The 20,555-nt window shown below is 36.9% G+C and overlaps 1 protein-coding gene across 1 annotated transcript; it reads left to right on the plus strand.

Moving 5' to 3' along the window:
• Positions 1–837: 837 nt before the first annotated feature.
• Positions 838–3,605, plus strand: LOC114359077 (carboxypeptidase B-like). The gene is made up of 6 exons (XM_028313327.1): positions 838–969; positions 1,091–1,300; positions 1,529–1,637; positions 1,954–2,076; positions 2,375–2,563; positions 2,986–3,605. Exons 1-6 carry the CDS (start codon positions 890–892, stop codon positions 3,586–3,588), a joined length of 1,314 nt encoding a protein of 437 aa, XP_028169128.1. The 5' UTR covers positions 838–889; the 3' UTR covers positions 3,589–3,605.
• The last annotated feature ends 16,950 nt before the right edge of the window (positions 3,606–20,555 follow it).

Genomic DNA, 20,555 nt, shown 5'->3' on the forward strand with positions numbered 1-20,555 from the left:
GTGTTTTTAATTTACTTACCCACTCATTTGGCTTCCCTCCACTGTTTCCGAATTGCAACTTCATAATATTTTACATCAATGACTAAAATTTAGAAAAACCAATTATTTCCAATACAGCAAATATTGGGATTTGTTATTTGATTTTGGTCATTTTACTTGATTACTACATCATTATCATCATCATCAACAGCCCTTTACAGTCCACTGCTGGACTATGAGCATCCTCTGTAAAAAGTCCGTAAAAAGATTATGAGACATGTAGAGGCTCCTTAAGAGCAAAATGACGATTTGTAAGAACTATTTATTAGTCTAAACAAATAAAGAAATTTTGACTTTTTTGACTCTACTATAGTGGAGGGTTTTGCCGTAATCCCCACGCTTGGCAGGCGGGTTGGAGATAGCAGTTAAAAAAATTGATGTTTTTCTTAGAGCGCTGCTGCCCGTTCTCTGTTTGATGTGTAGTCCCTAAGTCGCCTCTTACGACATTCGTGGCATTGTGATTACTACAGACTCGATTATTTAAATCTTTGCAGTTCCTGTTGTAAAAATGTTTACCAAACATTAAACATTAGCTTGAGTAGGTAGAGTAAATATACAGCACTGAATAAAATATCAAATTTTACCGCTAAATCCGTTTGCGCTGGACTTGTATTTTTCCCTATCTTTGAATAATATTAATCTAGATTAGGTTTTTTGATTGACATGTTTAATGTGTATATTTTTAAATTCTCCAATGGGTTTTTCATAAAGATGATTTCGTAATAATTTATCAACAAATTACCAAATTGTGGATAAAGAAGATTGATGGTTTCCGTTATCAAAATAGTATTAAAAGGTTTAAACAGCACTCTTAATACTCATTTGGTATATTAATTTTGGCCTAAGCAACATGGCCAACCTTTTAAAGAGTGTTTTGTTATTCTGTGTCATATTTTATGTGGTGTGTGCTAAACATGAACAATACGAAGGGTTAATAAATTAACATTTTGTATTCAAAAGTTACTAAAGTAAAGAGTGACCAAGGGCTTAACATGTTCTCTCAACTTATAAAACACATGCTTCAGATTTTCTAACATCCACAATCTTTCAGACACTCTCTTTACGAAGTCTTCGTGAAGAATGCTGAGCAGACTAAATTCATCCATGAACTGGAAAACCAGATCCCTATCCAAGTGTTTGTCTACGGACACACTGAAAAACCAGGTCAGATCCTCGTCTCCAAAGAGCTGAAGTCTCATTTTGAGGAACTCCTGGCATCTATGGATGTGGACTACAACATCAAAGTAGCAAACGTAAGAGAGTAAGTATAAAAGTTAAAAATTGATTTACCGAAAGAATGCATTTGAAAGAGTCGTATTCACCAATGATTGTTCTTTGGTTAAACAATATAAAAAACTGGAACCCTGAAACTAGACTAAAAAAAATATTAAATGAAAGTAAGAATGAAAAACGTGTGATCAAAAGAATATTCTGTCAATAGAGACATTGACCATTTCACTGAAAGTTAAATTTAATTTGTTTTATTTAGGCAGTTGGAACTGGAAGACAAGTTACTGGCTAATGCTGCGTCAAAGCGTAGCAACAGGTCCAGTTCCAGATTGGCTTTACCATACGATGAAATTCACAGATACCAAGTGGTAAGTTTCTTCTTGTTTCCCAATCTACTTCTATTTTGAATTTCAGACACCTTCATCAATTATTTCCATATTGACCGGTTAGTGACAGCCTGCATTCAGCACCTTCCTGCTTTGTGCTTCACCTGCTTTATAAGGTCGTCGGTTTACCTTGTGGGTAGACACATCTCACGTTATGCTTTCCGGTACATGGCCTCCACTCCAGAGTCTTACTGCCCCATCAACCGTCAGTTCTGCGTACTATGTGCCTTAGGCCCATTGCCACTTCAGCTTGCTAATCCGTCATCTTTAATAATTAAAACTTATTTAACTTTTTCAGGTCGACGACTACCTCGTCAGATTGGGCAATGCCTACCCCAATCTGGTGAAAGTAGAATCTGCTGGAAGTAGCTTATTGGGCCGTGACATGAAGTACCTGAAAATTTCCACCACCAACTTTGAGGTAACTTATAAATTGAAAGGGCATTCAATCATGATAAGTTATCGGCTATTCGATAAAAAGTACGTGCGACTTTAGTTAATGTTTTGGAATTTAGGACAACCGAAGTTCAAATCCATACTTTAACATTTCTTCAACTGAATCTGTCATAAGTGGCAAAATTCATCTTATGGCAAATTGGCTACTGGCGAAATACAAGATATCAGAATACCACGTAGTCGCCAAAATATAGAACTACGAGTAACTTATAATGATTGGGTGGATGAAAATAGAAATTTAATTTTTAAAACTTGTCTTTCAGGACAGAAGAAAGCCAGTAATTTTCCTGATGTCCCTACTCCACGCCCGTGAGTGGGTCACCCTACCAGCAACACTTTATGCCATTGAGAAACTGGTCATCGACGTCACTGACTCTGACCTGGTCAATGACCTGGACTGGATCATTCTGCCCATTGCCAACCCTGATGGATACGAACACAGTCACGATAGCGTAAGTTTTAAAATTTTCCTAATTTTAAGATAAGATAAAATTGAATAAAAACTTAGCCTAAATACAAGAAACTTAAATGGGACTATGAAATTATTTGGTTAGTAACAATAATTATGTTAATTAAGGTAGTATACCTAAACTAAGCAAAAATGTTTGTATTCCAAACATATATTTGGAGCTTATTTGGATGACGCATTTAATTCTTTTAGCTGCACCTGTTTTCACCATCACCATCATCACATTTATTAAGTACCGTAGGCGTAGGATTCAGGAGTCCTTTAGTATGATCTATTGGATAAATAAACTTTACATATTATTTTTACCTATATTATTTTTTCAGTAAATAAAATTCACAAAGAATTGAAATACCTGATTCTTATAGAAAAAGATTTTTTTTATTTTGATCGAATATTACTTTCCAGGATCGTTTCTGGCGTAAAAACCGCCGCGAGGGCATCAGCTCCTTCTGCATGGGAGTCGACTTGAACAGGAACTTTGACGCGTGGTGGGGCACAGCTTCCAGTAATAGCTGGTGCTTTGACACCTTCCACGGCGCTGGACCCTTCTCCGAACCTGAGACTGACAACATCAGACGCATCCTTGAAGAGCACGCTGACCGCATCGAGCTGTTTATCGACATCCACAGCTTCGGCAGCATGGTCTTATTTGGCTTCGGAACTGGTCAGCTCCCTCCCAATGCTCTCGCTCTTAACGTCGTCGGTGTTAACATGGCTCAAGCTATCGACAGAGTTAAGTGGCCTTCCAAACCTAATTATCAAGTAGGAAATATCGTTCACGTTTTAAGATACACCGCATCTGGTGGGTCCAGTGATTACGCCCAAGCTGGGGCAGGAATTCCTTTGTCTTACACTTATGAATTGCCAGCATTCGATGGACATACTACTGTAGTGGGTTTTCTAGTTGATCCCGCGTTTATTGAGCAAGCTGGATTTGAGACTTTCGAAGGCATTAAGGCTGGAGCCAGATTCGTCCGCGACATGTTGAGTATGAAGAGAGACAATTAAATTTATTTTGAATATTGTATGTTTATTTACTTTGCTCACAACCATCGCGTCTCATGTGTGGAATTTTTTTGTTATAAATATTAGTGACTGCATACTTTGCCTTTACATCACTTCTAATAACGTTGTTGTAGAAATACAGCCCATTAAATATTGAAAAGAAACTTCAGCTACTACTAAAACCACATTAATAGAACCTGCAGATAGGAAATACATATTTTTTTTGAAGTGTAGGTACTTATCTTCTTAGATTTTTCACTTGGTACATCATACATTCCTGCCTACACAAAACGTTACTGACGTCACGGCGCTGAAACTGGCTGCTTGATTTCCTCTGGGACTCTTCAAGGCTGGAGAGGAAGTATTTACTGAGTGGATATGACCATTTGCCCTAAACAATAGTAGGTTCGCACTTGCTGTAAAAATGCTAAGAAAAGTCTAAAAGGATACGCCTACATTTTAATTCTCTAAGGCCTATGTTGCCCTTTTCGAAGCCAACGCGGACTTTCAATAATTTTTATAAAAAAAAATAAAACCGACTCCAAAAAACATACACTAAAAAGTAGAAAAATAATCACTAATTACTTATTTATTAGGACGAATTAATATTTATGTATACCATGATTGATACTTTTGGAGTCGGTGCAGGCAAACTTCACACGTTTCATAATCTTGGCACCGACTCCAAAAGTATCAATCATGGTATACATAAATATTAATTCGTCCTAATAAATAAGTAATTAGTGATTATTTTTCTACTTTTTAGTGTATGTTTTTTGGAGTCGGTTTTATTTTTTTTTATAAAAATTAACTTATTTCTTGCTTTTTAGTTAACTAATTATTACCTTGGTGTTACCACTGAAGGTAGGCAGTATATTCTTAATGTCAAGTGTAAAATAATATTCCCTACAAAATACAGGTTACCATATCGGCAACCTAAAAAGACCTTAAACCGTCAGCCCACCTTAAAAACATGAAAGAATACAACTGTTAGGCTATTTGTACCTATAATATTTAAAGAATTATCCTCCAACTCCTAAGCGTAAAGGAGTTGTACCTACCATGACCAGTTCATTGTGATGAGATGATGGCTATCTGATGCAAACACTTGAATAACTTTAGAAACTATACTTATCTATAAAATTAAATTGAATTACCTCCAACTCCTAAGCATTAAGGAGTTTTACTTTCTATCATCAGCTCATGAATTTGAGATGATGATTTCCATGAGCAAATACTTGAATAACTTAAGAAAATGTTTGAAAAACGATATACGTGCCTATAAAATTTGAGGGTTGCAGTCGATTTCCCTAGGATCCCATCATCAGATCCTGACTTGGTGACAATGGGACCACCTCAGAAGTGTACCCTATCGAACAAAAAAAGAATTTTGAAAATCGGTCCACAATTGATGGAGTAATCGGTGAACATACATAGAAAAAAAAAAACATACATACAGTCGAACATATAAACTCCTCCTTTTTTGAAGTCGGTTAAAAACTCGTTATAAGGACTCTTGCACAGATTTTGTTTTGTAATTGGTTAAAAGCTAAGTTTTTGTTTAAACTTATCACAGTTTTGGATTTAATTTTGATTTTAAATCAAACTTCATAAATTAGTTCTAAGGCTCGGAATGGATTCCATGCTATTTCTGTCTTTGCATTGTTTTGTATTGCCTTTGTGTACCAAAGGCATTGGCTGTTTACTAATTCCGAAAGTGCTTAAAACAAGCTCTTTCAAACGGTATCAATAATATGTTACAGAATTAACTGGATCTATCCGAAAATTCAACCAGTTTTTCGATATCTTGTATACTTTAGACATAATCAAGTGAAATCACATAGTACCAGCATCAAAGCTTTTCGGTCTCCTTTATTCCTTACTAGATAATAAACACGTCACATCCTACCCACGCAGTTTTTCCCTGCTCCCCAAAGATCAATACAATCAATGTTTACGGAATAGCTCATGATTCGCAACACTCATTACTATGAGAGTTACGCGAGGGCGTAACAACACTTACGCTCGTAACTCTACGTGTGCTCGCCCGAGATAACGAGAGCAAACAGGCTATTAACGGGGACACACGGCTGTGGCAAATAGACAGCATTTTGGTGAACTTGTCAAGATTAGCTGAAGAGAAATTGGATGGGTAAGGTAACGGTTTTGAAGAATGGTCATTATGTTGGCAAATACATAATGTTGAAAGGAAATTGACTGGCGAGCAATTAGTAGTACAAGTAAATCCCGATAGCAATACCGAATAACGATTTCACACCAGACAGAGAAATATTAATCAACTAATGGAGCCATGACATGACTGGAAATTTTAGTGTTTAAACTTCCCATTCCCCTAAATTCACAGTTGAAATACCCGAAACAATAGCGATGAACAACTTTATGCATGTTGAAGTTAGAGTATATTAAATAAATGTAAAATGGTTATTAAAAGACTCCAAATCATGGAATACGATTGTATCGTAAAATTGATTGAAAAGTTTGCGTAATTGTTGAATACACTTTATTGACAATTTTAAAGAAGGTTTAAGACAAATTCAAAATAATAATGATTTGAATTTGAATTTAAAGTTTAATACCTCATTGTCCTGTTGGATGACATAACATTGAAAATGATTGTCGGCCGTCTGGTGTAGTGGTTCGAAACGGACTACTATTCCGGAGGTAACGCGTTCGATTCCCGCACTGTACAAATATTTGTGTGCATGAACATATTTGTTTGTATTGGACTACGTTTTCTATGTATAAAATAAATAATATTGTATGTATTTAAAAAAAAATATTTAAGTACCAATAGTACAAGCTTTGCTTAGTTTGGGACTAGAAGCGCAGTGTAAAATGTCCCAGGATATTTATTTAATTTATTTAATATGTTTTCCTAAAAGGTAGCCTAAAATAAAATTCAATACGATAATATTGAATTGTTTACTTGTCACGAAATTTAAACGCAACCTTTTTCCGATAGGTTTGTCATTTCGCGAAGACGTTCGCCATCCTTCGCGTCTGTGTGTATAATTTATAACTAACCCTCAACACCTATACCATCGAGATTCATTAGCATAATAAATTGCAAACAGCCTCTAAACGTAAACTTTGCCAACAAATACCTAATTAAATCCTGATCGGATTATTTATGGTGACATCAGATTAATTAAAGTTATGGATTTTAATTTAACTAGAAACATTCGATTGCGACTTCAAATTGAAAATTATTGTTTTTTTTCCATTGCACTATAATTATTATTATAGGGTGTTAAGTTCAGGTTCGTCTTTTATAGCAAGGGTTTAAACTATTTCCCATGAGTATTACTTCCCAAAAATGCATGGAATTTTTACATTTTGTTTTGTTTCTTTTCATAGATTTTTTTTATTGTTGATTTGTTAAAACATTACAAATTATCATGTTGAAGTAAAATAATAGCTATTCGCTTTATTATGTGCCTTTGGCTGAATAGTAAATACTTCAGCAGGGTGATAAAGGACACATACACATTGAACCTAATTGTCAAGACTGGAACAGAAATAGTCTTAAGTTAAGTCAACTTAACACCTTAGTACTTGCCGGAGGTAAAAGCCAACTAGTTCCCAAATTTTACACCCGTATAACCCTGAAATCTTCACGAAATCACCAATTAAAATGGCTACAACTTCACCCACAAAACTTAATCAATTTCCCGCAAACTATTAGGCCTCCCGTCCACGGCGTCGCATTTGCAACGCGCTACAGAAGTGATGCCAACGCGCTAACGCGTTACAGCATTGTGAATTTGTGACTGTATCGGTAGGTCGACATTGGGGAGAGAACGGAGGGAGGGTGACGCGGCAGCAAGTAATTTTTTGGCTTACTTCACTTAATGTCCTATGTCCCCTAGATGGGACAGAGGGCGTCCATGACAGTCTTTCATCGCGCTCGGTCTTGAGCATCACGTTTGATCTTGCTCCAAGTCTTGCCGATTTTCTTCACCTCGTCAGCTACAGTGCGCCGCCAAGGTTGTTTGGGGCGACCACGCCACGTTTGCGTTTTCCTTGGGGGTTCCAATCCAGAGCCTGTTTTGCGACAGAAGCGCGACAGTATCGCGTTTGCATCACGATAGAATCGTGTTTATGTGGGCCGGGCGAGGCATACTTCTAGCGACCGCATTGCGACTGTATCGGTGCAAATGCGCTACAGAATCGCAACTGAATCGCTACAAAAAGTCGCCGTGGGTGAGGGCCTCAATAATGGTAATGGTAATCCAACTGCTCGTATATCATAGCAAACGGTTTCGGAGTTAATAGTTACACTTGTTAATCTCCTTACGAGTGTGGATGTAACGGAGTCCTTTTCGATGTTAAGCTTTGCTTTGGGATATAATAATATTAATGAGAGGTTATGCTGACAAGCGTGTAGCGGTGGCTAATATTTAGTATTAATAATTTGATGACGGTTTAGATTTTCATCATCTGTGAGATACCTGATACTACTGATTTTGCAGTCTGAACTGTTGAACATTTATTTTATTATTTTTATTTATTATTCATTATTGAGCAATTACATATTTGATCCAAATAGCGTCCTAAATCCTTTTTAGGTTTGTCTAGACACTATTGTTCTCTATACAAATAAAAACAAACGTTTTAGTATAAGCATTCACAACACTTTCAGTTATACCAAATATTATTTTAGCGAGTGCGCACTACGATGACGAAAGACTCGACGTTCGATCGCGATCGCAGACCGGTTGGGTACGCATTGTCGTTGTGTGCGTAGATAGTACACAAAGCCCCGTCCAGTCGTCCGCCACACGCATCTGCGCTTGCGCCCGCCTTTATAGGATGTTCCAATTTGGTACACGCTAATCATACAATTGTATGTACATGTGATGTGCGGTAGTAGTATGTAGTTTAAATTAATTACGTTAATAATTAAGGAGATATAGCCTACGCAAAGAAAGAAAGAGACATGGCGTCATATATTCTGACCCAAATGAAAAAGACAGGTATTATGATAAGTTCTTGGAAATACTGAACGTACCGGGATAACGGCGATCTCAAAATCTGTCATTACCACTTGAAGAGCAAAAGACTCATCATTGCAAAATTACTGTCCATAACGCTTCAGCTCTGTTAGAAAATAGGTATAACATTCTTGTGTTTATCGTGATAAAAGTGCGTACACAAGGGGTACTATTCTCTGGTCGTTACCTGTTCCAACTGTACCATGTATCGAATAGGTACAGTTGCATGAATTATTTCGGGCAACTTTGAAATGTTCCATCCATGATCCAAATAAAATAATTGGTTTTGCAATCCGAACTGTTGAACATGGCGTCATATATTCTGACCCAAATGAAATAGACAGGTATTATGATAAGTTCTTGGAAATACAGAACGTACCGGGATAACGGCGATCTTAAAATCTGTCATTACCACTTGAGGAACAAAAGACTCATCATTGCAAAGTGACTGTCCATAACGCTTCAGCTCTGTTAGAAAATCGGTATAACATTCTTGTGTTTATCGGGATATAATTTCGTACACAAGGGGTACCTACAATTCTCTGATTGTTACCCGTTCCAACTGTATGTAGTATTATAGTTGCATGAATGAATAATTTCTTTGAAATGTTCCATCCATGATCCAAATAAGAATCATGCAAAAGTTTGATATTTTTTGTTGTACCAAAAATAAGAACTTTTATATCTTCTGAAGGATGGTCGGTGTTTGGAACTAAAAATGGTTCACCCGTGAAGTTTTTTTACATCCTCGGGCAGACTTATTTCCCCCAATGATTTTGACTTGGTTAACAAGTTGATAACGGCGATTTCAAAATCTATCGTTACCACTTGAGGACCAAAAGACTCATCATTGCAAAATGACTGTTCATATTTTTCGTGATAAAGTGCGTACACATGGGGCACTATTCTCTAGTTGTTTCCCATTCCAACTGTACCATGTATCGAGTAACTACAGTTGCATGAGTAATTAATTTCGGGCAACTTTGAAATGTTCCATCCATGATCCAAATAAAAGAACTGGTTTTGCAATCCGAACTGTTGAACATGGCGTCATATATTCTGACCCAAATGTAAAAGACAGGTATTATGATAAGTTCTTGGAAATACAGAACGTATCGGGATAACGGCGATCTTAAAATCTGTCATTACCACTTGAAGAGCAAAAGACTCATCATTGCAAAGTGACTGTCCATAACGCTTCAGCTCTGTTAGAAAATCGGTATAACATTCTTGTGTTTATCGGGATAAAATTTCGTACACAAGGGGTACCTACAATTCTCTGATTGTTACCCGTTCCAACTGTATGTAGTATTATAGTTGCATGAATGAATAATTTCTTTGAAATGTTCCATCCACGATCCAAATAAGAATCATGCAAAAGTTTGATATTTTTTGTTGTACCAAAAATAAGAACTTTTATATCTTCTGAAGGATGGTCTGTGTTTGGAACTAAAAATGGTTCACCCGTGAAGTTTTTTACATCTTCGGGCAGACTTATTTCCCCCAATGATTTTGGCTCGGTTAACGAGTTGATAACGGTGTTCAAAATCTGTCGTAACCACTTATGAAGCAAAAGACTCATCATTGCAAAGTGACTGTCCATAACGCTTCAGCTCTGTTAGAAAATAAGTGTAGCATTCTTGTTTTTTTCGTGATAAAAGTGCGTACACAAGGGATACTATTCTTTGGTTGTTTCCCGTTCCAACTGTACCATATATCGAGTAACTACAGTTGCATGAATAATAATTAATTTCGGGCAACTTTGAAATGTTCCATCCATGATACAAATAAAAGAACTGGTTTTGCAAACCGAACTGTTGAACATGGCGTCATATATTCTGACCCAAATGAAAAAGACAGGTATTATGATAAGTTCTTGGAAATACGAACGTACCGGGATAACGGCGATCTTAAAATCTGTCGTTACCACTTGAGGAACAAAAGACTCATCATTGCAAAGTGACTGTCCATAACGCTTCAGCTCTGTTAGAAAATCGGTATAACATTCTTGTGTTTATCGGGATAAAATTTCGTACACAAGGGGTACCTACAATTCTCTGATTGTTACCCGTTCCAACTGTATGTAGTATTATAGTTGCATGAATGAATAATTTCTTTGAAATGTTCCATCCATGATCCAAATAAGAATCATGCAAAAGTTTGATATTTTTTGTTGTACCAAAAATAAGAACTTTTATATCTTCTGAAGGATGGTCTGTGTTTGGAATTAAAAATGATTATCCCGTGAAGTTTTTTACATCCTCGGGCAGACTTATTTCCCCCAATGATTTTGGCTCGGTTAACGAGTTGATAACGGCGATTTCAGAATCTGTCGTTACCACTTGAGGAGCAAAAGACTCATCATTGCAAAGTGACTGTCCAAAACGCTTCAGCTCTGTTAGAAAATAAGTATAACATTCTAGTGTGTTTCGTGATAAAAGTGCGTACACATGGGGCACTATTCTCTGGTTGTTTCCCATTCCAACTGTACCATGTATCGAGTAACTACAGCTGCATGAATAATTAATTTCGGGCAATTTTGAAATGTTCCATCCATGATCCAAATAAAAGAACTGGTTTTGCAATCCGAATTGTTGAACACGGCGTCATATATTCTGACCCAAATGAAAAAGACAGGTATTATGATAAGTTCTTGGAAATACAGAACGTACCGGGATAACGGCGATCTTAAAATCTGTCATTACCACTTGAGGAACAAAAGACTCATCATTGCAAAGTGACTGTCCATAACGCTTCAGCTCTGATAGAAAATCGGTATAACATTCTTGTGTTTATCGGGATAAAATTTCGTACACAAGGGGTACCTACAATTCTCTGATTGTTACCCGTTCCAACTGTATGTAGTATTATAGTTGCTTGAATGAATAATTTCTTTGAAATGTTCCATCCATGATCCAAATAAGAATCATGCAAAAGTTTGATATTTTTTGTTGTACCAAAAATAAGAACTTTTATATCTTCTGAAGGATGGTCTGTGTTTGGAACTAAAAATGGTTCACCCGTGAAGTTTTTTTACATCCTCGGGCAGACTTATTTCCCCCAATGATTTTGACTTGGTTAACAAGTTGATAACGGCGATTTCAAAATCTATCGTTACCACTTGAGGACCAAAAGACTCATCATTGCAAAATGACTGTTCATATTTTTCGTGATAAAGTGCGTACATATGGGGCACTATTCTCTGGTTGTTTCCCATTCCAACTGTACCATGTATCGAGTAACTACAGTTGCATGAGTAATTAATTTCGGGCAACTTTGAAATGTTCCATCCATGATCCAAATAAAAGAACTGGTTTTGCAATCCGAACTGTTGAACACGGCGTCATATATTCTGACCCAAATGAAAAAGACAGGTATTATGATAAGTTCTTGGAAATACAGAACGTACCGGGATAACGGCGATCTTAAAATCTGTCATTACCACTTGAGGAACAAAAGACTCATCATTGCAAAGTGACTGTCCATAACGCTTCAGCTCTGTTAGAAAATAAGTTTAGCAGTCTTTTTTTTTTCGTGATAAAAGTGTATGGCGACATCGACGATAAGTACACCTACAAGTGCGTACACAAGGGGTACTATTCTCTGGTTGTTTCCCGTTCCAACTGTACCATGTATTATAGTTGCATGAATAATTTCTTTGAAATGTTCCATCCATGATCCAAACAAAAGAACAGGTTTTGCAAACCGAACTGTTGAACATGGCGTCATATATTCTGACCCAAATGAAAAAGACAGGTTTTATAATAATTTCTTGGAAATACGAACGTACCGGGATAACGGCGATCTTAAAATCTGTCATTACCACTTGAGGAACAAAAGACTCATCATTGCAAAGTGACTGTCCATAACGCTTCAGCTCTGTTAGAAAATAGGTATACCATTCTTGTGTTTATCGGGATAAAATTTCGTACACAAGGGGTACCTATTATTCTCTGATTGTTACCCGTTCCAACTGTATGTAGTATTATTATAGTTGCATGAATAATTTCTTTGAAATGTTCCATCCATGATCCAAATAAGAATCATGCGAAAGTTTGATATTTTTTGTTGTACCAAAAATAAGTAATTTTATATCTTCTGAAGGATGGTCTGTGTTTGGAATTAAAAATGGTTACCGGTGAAGTTTTTTAAATCCTCGGGCAGACTTATTTCCCCCAATGATTTTGGCTCGGTTAACGAGTTGATAACGGCGATTTCAAAATCTGTCGTTTTCACTTGAGGAGGATGATCATTGCAAAGTGACTGTCCATAACGCTTCAGCTCTGTTAGAAAATAGGTATACCATTCTTGTGTTTATCGGGATAAAATTTCGTACACAAGGGGTACCTATTATTCTCTGATTGTTACCCGTTCCAACTGTATGTAGTATTATTATAGTTGCATGAATAATTTCTTTGAAATGTTCCATCCATGATCCAAATAAGAATCATGCGAAAGTTTGATATTTTTTGTTGTACCAAAAATAAGTAATTTTATATCTTCTGAAGGATGGTCTGTGTTTGGAATTAAAAATGGTTACCCGTGAAGTTTTTTAAATCCTCGGGCAGACTTATTTCCCCCAATGATTTTGGCTCGGTTAACGAGTTGATAACGGCGATTTCAAAATCTGTCGTTACCACTTGAGGAGGATGATCATTGCAAAGTGACTGTCCATAACGCTTCAGCTCTATTAGAAAATAGGTATAACATTCTTGTATTTTTCGTGATAAAAGTGCGTACACATGGGGCACTATTCTCTGGTTGTTTCCCATTCCAATAATTGTACCATGTACCGAATAGGTACAGTTGCATGAATAATTAATTTCGGGCAACTTTGAAATGTTCCATCCATGATCCAAATAAAAGAACTGGTTTTGCAATCCGAATTGTTGAACACGGCGTCATATATTCTGACCCAAATGAAAAAGACAGGTATTATGATAAGTTCTTGGAAATACAGAACGTACCGGGATAACGGCGATCTTAAAATCTGTCATTACCACTTGAGGAACAAAAGACTCATCATTGCAAAGTGACTGTCCATAACGCTTCAACTCTGTTAGAAAATAGGTATACCATATTCTTGTGTTTATCGGGATAAAATTTCGTACACAAGGGGTACCTACTATTCTCTGGTCGTTACCCGTTCCAACTGTACCATGTATGGAATACAGTTGCATAAATAATTTCGGGCAACTTTGAAATGTTCCATCCATGATCCAAGTAAAAGAAATATGCAAAAAAGGTTATGAAAGTATTGGACCAATTTTTTCTAATTAACATAGGCAACAAACAATTTTATAATACACTAGCGGCCGCCCGCGACTTCGTACGCGTGGAACCCGTTTTACCCCCTTCATCTATCTTACGCGGTTTAGATTTTTTCATTTTAATGTTTTTTCCTGCTAACTCCCGTCCCCGTTGGAATTTCGCAATATCCTGTTGTAACTAAGCTTTAAGTTTACTAAGGTACCTGCATGCCAAATTTCAAGCGTCTATCTTAAGTGGCTTAGATTTTTTCATACAAATGTTTTTTCCCGCTAACTCCCGTTCCCGTAGGAATTTTGCAATATCCTGTTATAACTAAGCTTTAAGTTTACTAAGGTACCTGCTTGCTAAATTTCAAGCGTCTAACTTAAGCGGTTTAGATTTTTCATACAAAAGGATTTTCCCTCTTGTTCCCGTTTCCGTGAGAATTTCGGGAATTCCTTGTTGTAACTAAGCTCTAAGTTTAATAAGGTACCTACATGCCAAATTTCAAGCGTCTAACTTAAGCGGTTTAGATTTTTCATACAAAAGGATTTTCCCGCTAATGCCCGTTCCCGTGGGAATTCCTAAGTATCCTATAACCTGCCCAGGAGTATGAAAAATAATTGTACCAAGTTTCGTTAAAATCCGTCAAGTGGTTTTTGTTTCTATAAGGAACATACAGACAGACAGACAGACAAAAATTTTACTGATTGCATTTTTGGCATCAGTATCGATCACTAATCACCCCCTGATAGTTATTTTGAAAATATATTTCATGTACAGAATTGACCTCTCTACAGATTTATTATAAGTATAGATTTAATTACAAAAAACTTAAAATTACTTAAAAATTAAACTTAAAATTACTTATAGATAATAAATATCTATTTACAAAATAAATCATTACATCAACCCCAGCGCCGCATTCGGGAATAGTACCCAAAAGGCTGGCAACATTATCACGTTGTATGGCCAGGCTTATTCGTTGTCCAAAATAACTGCCAGCTTTTTGATCACCAGACGCCTCGGTGAGCCTCTTTGCCAGGCTTTATTTGACATTTTTTGTTAGGTATACCAAAAATAAGAACTTTTATATCATCTGAAGGAAGGTCTGTTGGAATCAAAAATGGTTCTCCCATGAAGTTTTTTAAATCCTCGGGCAGATTTATTTCTCCCAATGATTTTTGCTCGGTTAATGTAGATTTAATTCGAGCCCTATAATTTTTTTCTCATACCATTTTTATTGGGTGATACCCAATCCGCTTGTGGTTGCCACATCTTCCAGGCATCGATTTATAATTTGACACGGCTTTTCTCTTGTTACATCTGCGTCCTTTTTTAAACGCGAAACTTTAGTTACCTACTATTATTTATTTTTAAAGTTTTATAACATCTTGAAGAAAATTTCTTCCGTACTATTGACGGCCGACTCACGGGCCTAGACCAAGTGAGATACGTTTACTGAATTGAGGTTTTTGGTTTTGTCGTCCTGTCTGAACTAGGTATGTGACAAATGTTAAGGATCATAATATACATATAAGTGTTTTCCTGAAGGACTAAGTAGGTATTGAGTTCTGGTTGTTGGAGTTTGAAACGTTCAAACAAGTTCTTGCTGTACATTGTGCGGTCTTTTTCTAATTTTGTAATGTAGTAGTATGTGCGTATGAATGTATTTTATTATTTAACTAGCGGCCGCCCGCGACTTAGTACGCGTGGATCCCGTTTTACCCCCTTCATCTATATTACGCGGTTTAGATTTTTTCATACAAATGTTTTTTGCCGCTAATTCCCGTTCCCGTGGGAATTTTGCAATATCCTGTTAACTAAGCTTTAAGTTAACTAAGGTACCTGCATGTCACAAGCGCCTAACTTAAGCGGTTTAGATTTTTCATACAAAAGGATTTTCCCGCTAATTCCTGTTCCCGTGGGAATTCCTAAGTATACTATAACCTGCCCAGGAGTATGAAGAATAATTGTACCAAGTTTTGTTAAAATCCGTCGAGTAGTTTTTGTTTCTATAAGGAACATACAGACAGACAGACAAAAATTTTACTGATTGCATTTTTGGCATCAGTATCGATCACTAATCACCCCCTGATAGTTATTTTGAATATATGTATATTTCATGTACAGAATTGACCTCTCTACAGATTTATTATTAAGTAAAGATGTCTTTTATAGGATTTTGTTAGATATAATGTTCCTGCGACATCGACAGTGCGAATGCTCGAACAAGAATATTTGCCGTAAGTAAACGTCAATGGACAATTATTCTATAAAATATAACCCTTTATAAACTGGTACATAGATAAATATTTTTTCATTTGTTTGAACCTTATTTTATCTCACTAAAGCTCATTGTTGGCATTAATTTTGCCACCACCAGGTAAAGTCAAACTCTCTATTTTACCGCGAATCCTCTCACCTTAAACAGACCGCAAAGGATTTGTAAATTTCAATAATTTTGAAGTGTTCAACTGAATTTGAGGAGGGACTTGTCATAAAATCAGATTGATGCTCAAATCCAAGGGATTATGTGTAACAGAGGAACGGTGTTATTTGAACATTAAATTAGGGACAAGCGTAATCCTCTTTATATCTGTAGGTATTTAAACAGTGACACAAAATGCACAGGTTAAAATGGTTACTAAACAGGTTGATCTAGATGTGAAAGGATGGAATATTCCTAGGGTACTAGAGCCTCTAAATGAAGTTTGAAATCAAGATTCTGCCCTTGGATGTCATAGCTGATGTATTTAAAGAGGATTACAGATATGTACCATCCTAGACTGCATCTCACTTAACACCAGGTGCGATTGCGGTCAAATACCTGCCTTGTCTTGTATAAAAAAAAATAGAGATCTAGTACAGCACACGGGATTCTGTAGGGATTCTTCAATAATTTTAGTGATGATTTGTCACTGGTGACACGGATGAATTCTGTTGAAGAATATTTCTGACAATCACTGATTGTGACTGTAATAGTGGTGCATGTGTATGATGTAGCGGCCATTTTTAGGGTTGTAAACTAATACTACACATAGTGTACTTAATAGAATTGAGTGTTTTAATTATAAATAACTTGTAAAAAGAAACCGAACTGACTGAGGCGGGAATTGAACCCACGACCTTCCGCTTGCCGGGCGACTGCTCTTCCAACTGAGTTACTTAGATACTGGATGAACCCGTCGAAATTTTCAAGAATTGAGTGTTTTAATATAAGTCAATTTTAACCTTAAAATGATGGAACGAAAAAAGACTCCAGTCCAATTGTAAACCCTAAATCGGCGACAAACAGTCCCAATGTACAAAAGTCCATCATTAGTGAACAACAAAGAGACCTGGAATTTTTCAGCGCTCATTAAATGTTTTGTAGGTATCTGGCTTACCAGCACCAACCGACACGCGAGTGGTGACTACAAACCGCCAATTAGCGCAGTACTATCCATTACAAAGCGTGAGTACATAAAATACACAAATACAGAAACCTCTGCATACGGTACAATAGCCGATGTCTTTTTTATTCCAATCATTGCCTTGTTTTGTTTCCAATCCAGCCCGATTCGAACTTTATGACCTCTATGAAGTTAGCTGTCAGAAATGCAAGTGGCCCATCGTTAACGACTGAATCGGACTCTTCAAAAGGTTGAGCAGCCTTGACATAGACCGAATCAACGATGAATACTTCTTAATCCATTGTCTTCAACCTACCTTTTTTTAACGTCGTAAAATGCTTTGTGCGTGTGAATTGTGCATACCTATTGTCGATGGGAATGGTCAGTGAGTTATGTGGGATTCTCCCCGCCTGCTCACTAAACCCCAATAAAACATAGCTTGGACATTAGTTCATTCTCTTCGGATCCGAAGAGACCCCCCCCCAATCCTTTCCTCCAATTGTTTTATAGAGGTTTTCTTCTCGTGGGCCTGGTAGATCAGGACACCCGACCCACCGTAGCGGGCTACGGTCTGCTCCATTCCGCTGCACAGTCAGCTCAGCTGATCAGAGGAGTACCGGGCAAAAGATACTACTCAAAGTTTTCAAAGAAACGGATCTAGGACTCTTCAAACCCAAATTCATACATACACGTATATTTTTGGACTGGATTTACGCCCGTATTCACAAACGATGCTTGCTTAAGTGAAGCAGCAAATCGAACGCCACAGCGTTGAATAGAGCTTTATAATTGGGTCATGTGTCACCCTGTGCGTCCACGTGCACTGTGAGACCTCATAGTAATTGTGAATACGGGCGTTACTGTATTCTACGTCTATTTTGATCTCTGATCGTGGCAGCAGTGTGGAATAGGCAATACAGGCTAAAGGAGTGGTCGTGCATGAGGCTGACTGGTAATTTGGTTGCCTGACTTACAGACATCGTTCCGACTGTAACCCTGTATTGATTGGCAAAATCCAGACGGAACTGGACGGATTAATCTACAAGCTAAATGCTGCACTATTCCTGTAACAGCAAAACTGATCAACTGTTAGATTGTGCATGAGATTTTTGGTGTGATTCCAAAAGGAAAAAGTTTTGTACTTATTTGAACAATGGAATCAGAAGTTAGTGAATAGAATTAATTGGATTCAGAGGATTCTTCTTTAACCTTTAAATAAGTAAATGCAAAAGTTTGTGAGGAGGATGTATGTTTATTGCTCTTTAACACAAAAACTACCGAATGGATTTTGATGTAACTTTACAATATTATTGTTTATACATCAGAATAACACATAGACTACTTATAGTTTGTAACGATCTGTGATAAACCGACGGGCAAAAGCTAACAGCATCTCTTAATTATTAATGTTTGAAATATTGTGAATAGATTTGAAGAAACACTCCCTAAATGAACAGAATTAAACTGCAATTAGATAATGGCCGCAACGTTTACACGTCTCCAATATCCTTTATACACCAAGAAGCACCTTTATTTCCCGATTCCCCGTAAATGGTCGGACTAAAGGCCCGAAAACGTTCTAAGCCGTCCCCAAGTGAATTTAGCACTGGATTTCGTATTCAAAGCTTAGGCAAGCTCTTCAGTGCAGGCTGATAGCCGAGTGCCTACGTGTGGTGTGTCGCCTGTTCACGTAAATGGCCCGCTTTGATAATGGCTTCCAACATTTAACGGGTTTCCTATTGATTTTAACTTAGAAGATAGATAGAAAAAGTTTATTGACACAGGACATAATATTAAACAACAACAACACAAGTAGAATATAATATAGAAGACAGAAGGGTGCGAAATGCAGGGAAATACCTTTGAAAAGTCTTTGAAAGACTTTTGTAATAGTCTTTGTAAACTATAAAACGTAACTATTCCCACCTCTCGTTCCCACCGCTGCAACTCGTGAGTAGCCAGGATCTACAGCTTGACCGTCAATAAAAACCCAAACAGTGAAGGAAAAGTTAAACTGCCATTAGACCCACAACGATATTTAATCAGAAGAAGGAGGTGTTCGAAGTTAAGGTTCGACTTCCCTCCATTGCAAAGCGGGTGACAGGTGACAAAGGTTTAGTAACCTTTATTACTATAGTTTAATCGAACTGTTAATCAGTATGAAATTACAATTTTGTTTGAACTGATTACTCATACAAAATGAATGAAAGCCGACCAAACTATCGGCCCATAAAAAATATCTGTAGTCTGCGCGAAATCTAACGTTAATTCATAAATATCTACTAATAATTATTTTCGTTCATCAAAATTTAAAAATAAAACGCAGTAATTCATAATAAGAAGACGAGTCTTCATTTGTTTTGTGTTCTATTTTCAACTTTCGCGCTCAATGAATACGTCTTTCAACATCGTCAAATTTTATTATTATGTCTGCGGGTAGATATGAAAAACTACCTTTTTTTTCTTCCATCTACTTTATGAATGCACGTGTGTGAGTGAAAAGACAAACAAAGCCAGATTTTTATTGACATTTACATCGATTTGAAATTAGTATTCCACGGGAATTGGGATTGAAGACATCTCCCGCGCCGCGCTTAGTGCCATCGTTTTTTTTTGTTTTTTCGTTTCCCGCTTTTGGAGATGTACCGCGAGTGTATTGTTTTACTAATAGTGCATTGTTTTAGTGTGTGGTAATGTGTAATGTAAATTACTATTGGAAGCCGAAGACGCGAAACAGGGCTAATTTTATCAGATAGTATCGGCGTTGAAGGAAAGCCTTCTCAAAGGCGTTCATCAGGAAGACCTCGCCTGTTCTGCTGCGGCTGTCAGTGAGTTTTATGCATGTGTTCTGTAGTTATACTTTTCGTGTGTACAGTCGCGGAATGAAAAGGTTCGTCACCTTAGTGTCGGTTTTCGCTTGCACTAGGTACTGTGAGAGTCAAACCTGCCAACATAACAGTGCAAGAAACAGTGCTGCTAACATTTAAATAAATATGACGACGTTTGCTAACGAATAAGGTTTTGCTTGTTTATTTTTCTATCTCATCAGTGCAATCAGTGCAATGCAATGATGACATTGACCAATTGACAATATTTTTTTTATTTAAAAGAAATAATAATGGCAGTTTGAACCAACAAGAAGGTTTTAGTTTATCAATCATAATAATCTTCTTGACAAGATAAATCGTCAAACAACTTTGATCTGAATAATTTTGAACTTTACTGACGAACAGTTAAAGATTATTTTCTCTAACTCGAGATTATTCTGTAACATAGTTTCAAAAGGTAATATGTGCTCGCGATTCGTTGA

Source organism: Ostrinia furnacalis, unplaced genomic scaffold (genome assembly GCF_004193835.3).
Source record: "Ostrinia furnacalis isolate ACB-3 unplaced genomic scaffold, ASM419383v2 OfSCF4231, whole genome shotgun sequence".
Lineage (NCBI taxonomy): Eukaryota > Metazoa > Arthropoda > Insecta > Lepidoptera > Crambidae > Ostrinia > Ostrinia furnacalis.

Excerpts from the sequence above, each read along its gene's own strand:
- LOC114359077 (XM_028313327.1), top strand. The coding sequence starts at position 890 with ATGGCCAACCTTTTAAAGAGTGTTTTGTTATTCTGTGTCATATTTTAT. Across the intron at positions 2,077-2,374 it reads TTTCCACCACCAACTTTGAG|GACAGAAGAAAGCCAGTAAT; the intron begins GTAACTTATAAA and ends CTTGTCTTTCAG. Across the intron at positions 2,564-2,985 it reads ACGAACACAGTCACGATAGC|GATCGTTTCTGGCGTAAAAA; the intron begins GTAAGTTTTAAA and ends ATTACTTTCCAG.